The sequence below is a fragment of the Bufo bufo genome, chromosome 6 (genome assembly GCF_905171765.1).
Source record: "Bufo bufo chromosome 6, aBufBuf1.1, whole genome shotgun sequence".
NCBI lineage: Eukaryota > Metazoa > Chordata > Amphibia > Anura > Bufonidae > Bufo > Bufo bufo.
This window is the reverse complement of record NC_053394.1, coordinates 283,888,156-283,898,568: the sequence shown is the minus strand read 5'-3', so window position 1 is coordinate 283,898,568 and position 10,413 is coordinate 283,888,156. Positions and strand designations below refer to the sequence as shown.

The window sequence follows — 10,413 nt, the reverse complement described above, 5'->3', positions numbered from 1 at the left end:
TTCTCCTGACAGGTCTGTTTTAATACATATTTGCATTCCCAATAACGCAAATTGTGAGCATCTCTTCTTATAATGCTGTATTGTGCCGTCCCTATGTTCCTCCTCCTAGAAGTTTGTGTTATGGGTTAGGGCCGTGTCCCTAGACAATACCATCCATTGCTGACAATGCCAGACACATACTCCTTTGACAGGGGAAAATCGTAGCACCCAGTTGACAATTCATTCAAAACTATCCAAGAGGAACAGCAGGGGAACAGCAAAATGCAGAATTCTTATTTTTTTTTTAAATATTTGCTATTTCACGAGGAAAACAAGTATTTAATAAAACAGTCATGTTGGGAGCGCTCACGGGTCAAGTGAAAAAAATCATACATGTTGTAGAAACCAAAACCACAGAAACCTAATCACCGCAGTGGTCCTTCGTGAAGATACCAAATCCTCCAACTTGTTCACCTGTAAAAAGTCTAAGATGACATTCTGTGTGGTGGCACATGTTGGGGTGACCAGTGAGGAGTGTTACAATTTGGTGAGTCCACAGAATGGTTTAATATGCCAAAGACAAGGAAAAAAAGAAGAAAAAAAAAAAAAAGATCTTTATTGGAACACATCTGAACATCAGATATACTCTGGTTTCAGCTGGGTGGAAATTGTGCACCTCTTGTGGGACATGGAAACCCAAAGGACATCAGCAGGGAGGAGGGGGGGATGTCCTAAAGGAGTTGTAACAGGAGCGGCAAATGGCAATTTTTTGTTTAGTTAAATCCCTGCAAGCAGCAAACCCGTTAAATTTATGAAAAGTGAGGGTTCCCTGCCAAAACTGAACCGTGAGCCCTAATGAGTCTTTTCCCTATCGGCCTTGGGTGGCGCGTAGCACATACAGCATATGCCGTGTGTGCCCTCACGGAACAAAGGCTTTGGGGACCAAGGGTAAGCTCAAAGAGGTCGTTGTCTCCGCCCCCCCCCCCCCCCCCACACCCCCAAGCACTGCTTCAGGTAAGTACACAGAAAAAACCTATAAAACAAGCAAGTGTTCTAACCCCAGCCCCTGGACGTGGGATTGAGAAGTGGAAATAGTCAGGGGCATGGATTTAACCTGAAAGAGGCCTGTGCTACGGATGCACCCCCCATTCATTGATATTTTACAATTGCTCATTCGAAATAAAGATGTCCCTAGGAAAAATTGGGGGAAAAAAAAAATACATGATTCCCTTCAGCACCCCCTGCCCCTTTTCCACCATCCCACATGAGGAGGAAGGAGAGGTGTCCGCTGCTCCTGCCGCTCTGATTTCCCAATGGCTGATGATTCTGAACGGTCTGAAATTAAACAAGAATCATATTAGTATCAGGATGAACACACTGATGTAGAGCTCATGTCAAACGCATCATAAACTGCAAATATGTGAACATGGCCTTACAGGAGTTTCACTAACAGCTATGTAAAGGGGTTGTCCCATCTAAAACATTGATGACATCACTGGGATATGCCATCGGTCAGACAGGTGCAGGTCCAAGAGGTCAGTATTGGGACCCTGAAGTGAATGGAGAGCAGCCACGCACGCACGGTGTGCTCTCCATTCACCACAATAGGAATTCCAAAAACAGGCAAGGACGCTCATTCAACTATTTTGGGAACTCCCATAGCGATACATGGAGAGCATGCTGAGCATGTGCAGTGTGCTCTCCTTAACTTCTGGGGCCCCGTGGTTGGGACTAGCACCTATATGACAACAACCCATCCTAGCGATATGCCATCAATGTCTAAGAAAGGCCAACTTCTATAAGCCATACAAGTACGTCCTCTTGTAGGTACAACGGTACGATACTCCTCCTTCCCCCCCCCCCCCAAAAATTTTAGGTTACATTTTAAAGGGGCTTTCTGGGATTTTACTAATCTTTAGGATAGGTCATCAGTATATTATCAGTGGGGGTCCGTCACCCGGGACCCCCGCCAATCAGCTTTTTGAGAAGGCACCAGCGCTCCTGTGAGTGCTGCGGCCTTCTCACAGCACCATATATTGTATAGTGGCTGTGCTAGGTATCACTCTCAGCCCCATAGAAGTGAATGGGGGCATTGGCGCAATACCAGACGCAACCCATGGACTAGTGTAGTGCTGTTTGTGGAGGAAAGCTTACCGAGATCCTTTAAACCCAGAGACCATTAATAAAATGTATTCCAGTTAGGGACAGTAAGTTTTCCTTTCCCATTTGCTGACTGCACATGTACATAGAGCTACCTTACCCTGGATGCACGCCTATAGGAACTAACTGAGGTCATTTCAGCAACTTTATCAAGACCAGGAAAAGCCCCTTTTGAACTAATCTAACATCCTGTCTGCATGGTGTGAGGAGCAGTGGCACAGACGGCACGCATGTTGTCACCATCTATTGTCACTTGCCATTATCAGTAGGAAGCGTCATCACCGCAGTGTTTGACATTCACTGGTGTTTCATAATCTCCGCTTGCTAAAGATAAAGGATCTTTCTGTCCTAATCTCATGTGCTTTCGACCTCAAAATAAGGGAACTCACTCTGAACATCTGCTGGGTAACACAAAGCAAAATGACTTCATGAATTGCAGCGCAGGAGCAAATAACTGGCTTTCTATACAACTTGCTAGGCCGCTTCAGCTTCTAAACGGCAGCAAGGATCAGCTATGAGCCATGGCTGCCGTCTGCTCCTATCAATGCAGTAGAAGACCGATCATTAAGATCTCCTGTGCACTGAAGGGTCACATCACATCCAATGGGCATAGCTACCATACTGCATCATCCTGCAAAGTCCTGTACTCTATATAACTAGAAATACACTTAGAATTTATCAAGGTTTTTGAAAAATTCAAGGTCACGTTTGGGCAATGAACCTATGGTCATGATACGGTCCAGGATCTATGAAAGCATCGTAGCTTATTCTGCTACACTGCTTGCATAGCTCCAATTCATAAAATAAGGCCAGGTTCATCGGGAGAAACTCTGTTGTAATAATTTGTACTGTCATTACATCTGATGATTTCGGGCAGAGACACACACAGCCATATAAATCATTATAATGCTGCAGAATCCAGGATGGGAGACCACGCTCCCACATGGAGCACGTTTCTCAAAGTGAACTCGTTTGCCTCAAACTGGCCTTATGAAAACCGAGGAAGGCCGGCTCGCTTGGCTGTTTCTGTAAGCCCGGCCACTCTGACATCAGCTCTAACAGTTACTTGCATCCACTGCCACCCACCTATGTGAGCTTCTTGGCCTTGTTATACAGAGAGTCCACCACTTTGCTCATGTTCTGAATGGTTTCCAGAGCAGCTTCATATGTCTTATCTACAGGCGGTTCATCAAAAATGATCAAGACCCCCTCTCCCTGATCTAGGATACCTGTAAACATGAAGCGAGAAGACGATTAAACACTCAAATGGATACAATGGACAACTTAACCTAAAACTTGTGGTAAGTGACAGCTAGGCAAACTTAGCTCTGGGAGCTAAATATACAACATATAGACGGTGCTGTCAGGCTGCAGCTTCTGCTGATTAGCAGCTAAATAAGCCGGATATAAGTTAATCACTCAATTATTTAAAATAAAAGTCCTTAAAGGGAATCCTTCACCGTTAAACCTGGTACAATGCCTTGTAGGGCAGCTCAGCCAAATGCAATACCTTTCACTCAGTGATCCGTAGTAACATTTAGAAGAAAAACGAGATTTTTGTATAACTTACCAGTAAAATCTCTTTCTCGCTCTTCCTTGGGGGACACAGGAAACCTTGGGTATAGCTCATCTCCATAGGAGGCGTGACACTAAGTGAAAGACTGTTAAGCCCCTCCTCCAGCAGCTATACCCTCAGCCTGGAGCGAGCGACTACCAGTTATGTGCCCAAGTAGTTAAAACAAAGCCAAGGATCAACCAAATTAACACCAACAAGTCAAAACTCCCGTCAGGGCAACCAAAACAATGGGTGGGTGCTGTGTCCCCCAAGGAAGAGCGAGAAAGAGATTTTACTGGTAAGTTATACAAAAATCTCGTTTTCTCGCCCAAGGAAACCTTGGGACGTTCAAAAGCAGTCCACAAATAGGGAGGGACCACAACCCAAGAAGAATTAAAGCACCATAGGCATTAAGGCACCACCGCCTGCAAGACAAGGCGGCCCAAAGCAGCATCCGCCGATGCATAAGTGTTCACCTTGTAGAACTTGGTGAAGGTGTGCAAAGAAGACCAGGTGGCCGCCTTACACAATTGTTCAGCCGAAGCTCGATTTCGCTGAGCCCAGGAAGCCCCGACCGCTCTGGTAGAATGAGCGGTAACACCAAAGGGCGGTTCCCTGCCCTTAGCACGGTAAGCCTCAGCAATAGCCATCTTGATGAAGCGGGCAATAACCACTTTAGATGCCGCCAGCCCCCTGCGCGGACCCTCCGGAACCACAAATAGAGAATCCGAGCGCCGAAAGGGTCTAGTTACATCCAAGTAGATCCTCAGAGCCCTAACAACATCCAGACGGTGAAGATCCCGTTCCCGAGGATGAGACGGGGACGGGCACAGAGAAGGAAGGACAATATCTTCATTCAGGTGAAAAGCGGACACCACCTTCGGAAGGAAATCCGGAACCGGGCGGAGAACCACCTTGTCCTGGTGAAAAACCAAGAGGGGTTCTACGCAAGAAAGTGCCGCCAATTCAGACACACGCCGAAGAGACGTGATGGCAACGAGGAAAAAAACTTTGCAAGACAACAAGCGAAGGGAAACCCTGCGCAGAGGCTCGAAAGGAGAAGATTGGAGAGCAGTCAGCACAACATTAAGGTCGCAAGATGGAACGGGAGCGCGATACGGGGGAGCATAGTGAGCAACCCCCTGAAGAAAAGTCTTAACTGGACCGAGCGGAGCCAGAGGTCGCTGAAAAAGGATCGAAAGCGCTGAGATCTGACCCTTTAGGGTACTGAGACCCAAACCCAAGTCCAGACCAGACTGCAAGAAGGATAAAATTGTGGGGAGAGAAAACCGAAGGGGATGAACATCTAAGGTCTCGCAGAAATTCAAATAGGCCCGCCAGGTTCGGTAATAAATCCTGGACGATGCCGGTTTACGCGCACGAATCATGGTACGGACCACGTCAACAGAAAACCCCCGCCGCGTTAGGACCGCGGTTTCAATAGCCACGCCGCTAAACGTAGCGACCCTAAATGCTGGTGGAAGATCGGCCCTTGAGAGAGGAGGTCTTCTCTTAGAGGCAGAGGCAAAGGGGCGTCTGCCAGGAGCAACATAAGGTCGGCGTACCAAGGACGACGAGGCCAATCCGGGGCTATTAGGATCGCAGGCGTGCCCTCCGCCGCGATCTTCCGAAGGACTCGTGGAAGAAGAGGCAGGGGCGGAAACACGTAGAGGAGAGAGAACTCCGTCCAGGGAAGGACGAGCGCGTCCGCGCCGTAAGCGTCCGGATCCTTGGTTCTGGCCATGAAGGTGGGGAGCTTGTGGTTGAATCTGGAGGCCATGAGATCCACGTCCGGACGACCCCAACGGAGGCAAAGAGACTCGAAGACGTCAGGGTGCAGAGACCACTCGCCCGGGTCGATCGTCGTCCGGCTGAGGAAATCCGCCGCCCAATTGTCCACTCCCGGGATGTAAATGGCCGAAATGGCTGGAACATGAACTTCCGCCCAGCGAAGGATTAGAGACACCTCCCTCATTGCCGCCGCGCTGCGAGTGCCCCCTTGATGATTTATGTATGCCACAGCCGTGGCATTGTCCGATTGGACACGAACAGGGTGACCCTGAAGCAGCGAAGTCCAATGCCGGAGTGAGAGGAGAACCGCCCTCAGCTCCAGGACGTTGATCGGCAGTTTGGACTCCGATGGAGACCAAGTGCCTTGTACAGACCGAGGAGGAAACACCCCCCCCCCCAACCCCGCAGACTGGCATCGGTGGTAATCACCAACCAAGTTATCGGTAGGAAGGACTTCCCTTGGAGAGGGGTCCGTAACCACCAGAGTAGAGAGGAGCGAACCTGGGGGGGAAGGGGAAAGTGCTGATCCAGACTTTCCTGGGACTTGTCCCATGCGGACAGAATGGCAGTCTGAAAGGTGCGGGAGTGATACTGCGCGTAGGGGATTGCTTCGAAACAGGACACCATCTGTCCCAAGACCGGCATGCTGAACCGGAAGGAAGGACGGCGGTGGTTCAGAAGGCTCCGAACCAACCGATGAAGGAGCTGGCGCTTCTCTGACGGAAGCCGAACCTCCGCTGCATCTGTATCCAGCAGCATCCCCAGAAAGATCAGTTGCCTGGATGGAACAAGAGCGGATTTGGGAAGATTGATAATCCAACCGAACCGGCGTAAGGTTTGTAGCGAGAGGTCCACACTGGCAGATGTCATTGACAGAGAGGGTGCCTTGATAAGGAGATCGTCCAAATATGGAAGAAGAAAAACTCCCCTGGAACGAAGTAAGGCGAGGACAGGGGCTAGGACCTTTGTGAAAACGCGAGGGGCCGTCGCCAGCCCGAAGGGGAGGGCAACGAACTGGTAGTGGTCGGACCCCACTGCAAAGCGCAGAAAGCACTGATGACACCGAGCGATTGGAATATGAAGGTAGGCGTCCTGGATGTCGATAGAGGCCAGGAACTCCCCTTTTTCCAGAGAGGCCACCACCGACCTGAGAGACTCCATCCGGAATCGCTGAAGACGAAGGAAACGGTTTAACCGTTTTAGATCCAGAATGGGATGAACCGAGCCTTCTTTTTTGGGGACCACAAAAAGGTTCGAATAGAACCCCTTGAATCTTTCTTCCATGGGAACCGGAGCGATGACCCCTTTGTCCAGAAGGGTGCGAGTGGCAGTAAAGAAATCGGCCGCCCCTTGGGGATCCCGGGGAACCCGGGAGCGAAAGAACCGAACTGGGGGGAGGGACGTAAACTCGAGTTTGTACCCGGAAGACACAACTTCGAGAGCCCAGGCGTCGGAGACGTGCGCCTGCCAGAAGTCCCTGAACAGGAAGAGACGTCCCCCCACCCGGGCGGGTGGGGGCGCACCTTCAGGTAGTGTTCTGTTTGGTCACGGGAGGGCGAGCAGGCTGTGACTTGCGCCAGGAGGGCTGGGTCCGAAAAAAAGGTTTCTTACGTCTGTCTTGGACAGAGCTAGGGGATGGACCTGAAGAGGTGCGAGGTGCGGGAGCCCTGCGGGAAGACCTGAAGCGAGAAAAGGTGGGACGGCCTCGAGTGGTGGTCCTAGTCCTAGATTGAGGAAGATGCGTACTCTTCCCCCCCCGTGGCTTCGGATATGATTTCATCCAAGCGGGTCCCGAACAATCGAGAACCCGTAAAGGGAAGGCCAGTAAGAGACCGCTTTGACGTGGAGTCCGCCGTCCAAACCTTTAACCAAAGCTCCCTCCTGGCCGAAACGGCCAGGGCAGACGAACGGGCTATGAGAGCCCCCGCATCAAGGGATGCTTCACAGGCGAATTTGCCGGCTTGAACGATAAGTTGGGCTAGAGCACGGAGGTCCTGAATAGGGACGTCGGATTCAAGCTCCTGATCCAGCTGAGAAGCCCACTCTGAAACCGCTTTTCCAGCCCAAGCGGAAGCAAAGACCGGCCGGAGGGCGGAACCGGAGGCTGCAAAGATACCTTTGGTAATGGCCTCTATACGGCGATCCTCAGTGGATTGTAAGGAAGAGCCATCAGCAACGGGAATAGCCGTGCTTTTTGCCAAACGGGCCACCGGGGGGGGGGGTCGACTTTGGGTGGTGACGCCCAGTTTGTAATGCAATCCGCCGGGAATGGATAACAGATATCCAACTTCTTAGGCGGGGTAAAACGGGCATCAGGGCGGGCCCAGGCCTTGGAAACCACCGACGAGAAGTCAGTGTGGAGGGGAAAAACTGCAGACGTCTGTTTTTGGCGAAAAAAGGAAACACTGTTTTTTTCAGAATTAGGAGGATCATCGTGAATCTTAAAGGTATCACGAATATTGTTAATAAGATGGCCCACAGCAGAAGCCAGTTTTGAAGGCAAGGCCGAGTCCATATCACAATCTGAATCAACTAGTTCCCCTTCAGAGGGCATATCCTGTATCGAGGAAGGGCCCGACAGAGCGCACCCTTGGGGGTGATATTGAAGCATCCGAGGATGATAGGCGCTCCGCCCTAGACCGCTTCTGGGGTTGACGGGCTCTGGAGGTGTCGCCTGGAGAGAGGGACTCAGACGGGTCAGCTAAGATAGCGGACCCGGAGGGCCCAGCAGGGGAAATATCCGGCTGCGATAAGGGCAATACCTCTGCAAGGCGGCCCACAACGTTAGAGAGGCTGACCACAGCCTGGGAAAGGGATCTAGTCCAGTCAGGGGGATCCAATAGGCCAGGGGGTGACATAACAGATGGCGGACCCTGTAATGGGGCTTTGCAAGCCGAGCAATGCGGGTCAGGCTGCCCTTGAGGGAGGGGCGCCTTACATGCGGTGCAGGTGTGATACCAAGGACCGGCCGGCGCTGAGGGGTCAGACATGTTGGCTGAAGTAATATAAAAGCGTCCAGGCCAGAGGGCTGCAGAGCTAGAAAGGGTCAACAGTCCTACCAGGTCACAGTGGGAGCGGACGACAACAGCAGCGGCAACAGCAGCGGCAACACCTGAGGTAAAACCGATCCGTCCTGAGAGCAGGCACGAAGAGGAGGCGGGGCCAGCGAGGAGCGGGAAAAAAGACGTCCGCCCTCCCGACTGAATGTCTAACATGTACAGGAGTTCAAACAAATATGCCGCCGAGAAAATTTTGCCCCCCGACCACCTCCTTATACACCGGCGGCGAATGACACACCGGTAGCCGGCAAGAGAAGTGAGCCGGCAGCTGAACACAGCGACAGCACTGGCCGAGATACAAAAGGCGGCCCCACAAGGCCGCAGCACCTGAGGTAAACTTGTGCAGTAAATCCTCCCCCCGAGCACCGCTCCGTCCTGCTCCACACACAAGTGGGGGGGAAGCCGACAGTAAGCCTTGTAATGTGACAAGGCTAGGCAGAGGGAACACAGAAGTTAAAACCCTAACGGGGGGGGGGTTGGAACGGCTGCATAGCCACCTCACCAGTCGACGTTTTCACCCTCAGTCCATCCAGCAGGGACGCCCCTTCAGCCACTGGCACCGAAGTGGCAGGAAGCTGGAGAGGGGCTTGCAGGCGGGCGACCCTTGTGCTGGCGGGATGCAGGGGAGCTGGGCTGCCCTGGTCCTCCTTTTCTTCTGTGGGGGAGGCAGCAGTGCGGATAGCCGGCACTGGCGCAGCTCAACCCCGGGAAAACAGAGAGGTCTTTGCGACTCTGTTGTCCCTGTTGAAAAAAGGGAAAAAGTTGAAAATAATAAAAAGAGAAAAATAAAATCTTTAGCAAAGACAGCTCTGCAGTGCAGAGAGTGTCTTGCCTCCTTGACACTAAGCAAAAAACTGGTAGTCGCTCGCTCCAGGCTGAGGGTATAGCTGCTGGAGGAGGGGCTTAACAGTCTTTCACTTAGTGTCACGCCTCCTATAGAGATGAGCTATACCCAAGGTTTCCTGTGTCCCCCAAGGAATTGGGCGAGAAAAGTACTTTTAATCCATATGCAATGAACAGTTAAGTGCACTGAGGGCAGGTCCAAGCTCCTCCTGCTTCCTCTGCCAGCCCCTCCCTCTCCTTGACTGACAAGGCCAGGAGAGACGAATATGAAGGAAACTGGCCTGCATTCCCAGGAAGAGGGAGGGGCTGGAAAAGGAAGCAAGGGTGCACAGAGTGGCTTGGGCCTTCCCTTGGCGCACTTAAGGCTATGTACACCTTTGGTGCAATTTTTTTTGTACTTATTTTGAGCTAAAAAAAAATTTTTGAATTGGTCTTTACAGGGCTGAGATGCTCTAATAGAGGGATTTTCTCTCTGCTCCATCAGCCAGCTAATCTGAAGGGCTCCTCTGCTCTCTGACATTATAAACACTCATTACAGCTCACCTCTTATTGTACTGATAAGAATGTGGCTAAGGCTACTTTCACACTGGCGTTTTGGCTTTCCGTTTGTGAGATCGGAGATGGACACCAAAACACTGCTGATGAAACTGATCCAAACGGATCCGTCCTGGCATACAATGTAAGTCAATGGGGACAGATTCGTTTTATCTGGCACAATAGAAAACGGATCTGTTCTCTATTGACTTTCAATGGATCCGTCTTGACTATGTTAAAGATAATACAAACGGATCCACACAAAACACGAGTGTGAAAGTAGCCTTAAATAAGTGCTTATGACCTCTTAGTAAAGTAGATATAAGGTAAAAGTGTGAAAGTAAAAAGTAGGATTCACACAGCTAGACAAACAGTTAATCCTTTGTGACAGAACGGCTCAATATTTTTTTTTTATGAAGACCAATTTAAAGAATGATTTTTAGATTAAAATGTGTAAAATGCAATCCTAAAAAAAAAATTGCCTCTGAAGGT

General features: G+C 50.6%; 1 protein-coding gene across 1 annotated transcript in view; it reads right to left on the bottom strand.

The window, feature by feature from the left end:
* Positions 1 to 575: 575 nt before the first annotated feature.
* Positions 576 to 10,413, bottom strand: part of PSMD11 (proteasome 26S subunit, non-ATPase 11) — a 46,740-nt gene continuing 36,902 nt past the window's right edge. The window contains exons 13-14 of the mRNA XM_040436816.1: positions 3,226 to 3,368; positions 576 to 1,314 (exon numbers count right to left, since the gene is read on the bottom strand). Coding sequence (XP_040292750.1) covers positions 3,226 to 3,368 — 143 coding nt within the window. The 3' untranslated portion in view covers positions 576 to 1,314. The remainder of the gene's footprint in view (positions 1,315 to 3,225; positions 3,369 to 10,413) is intronic.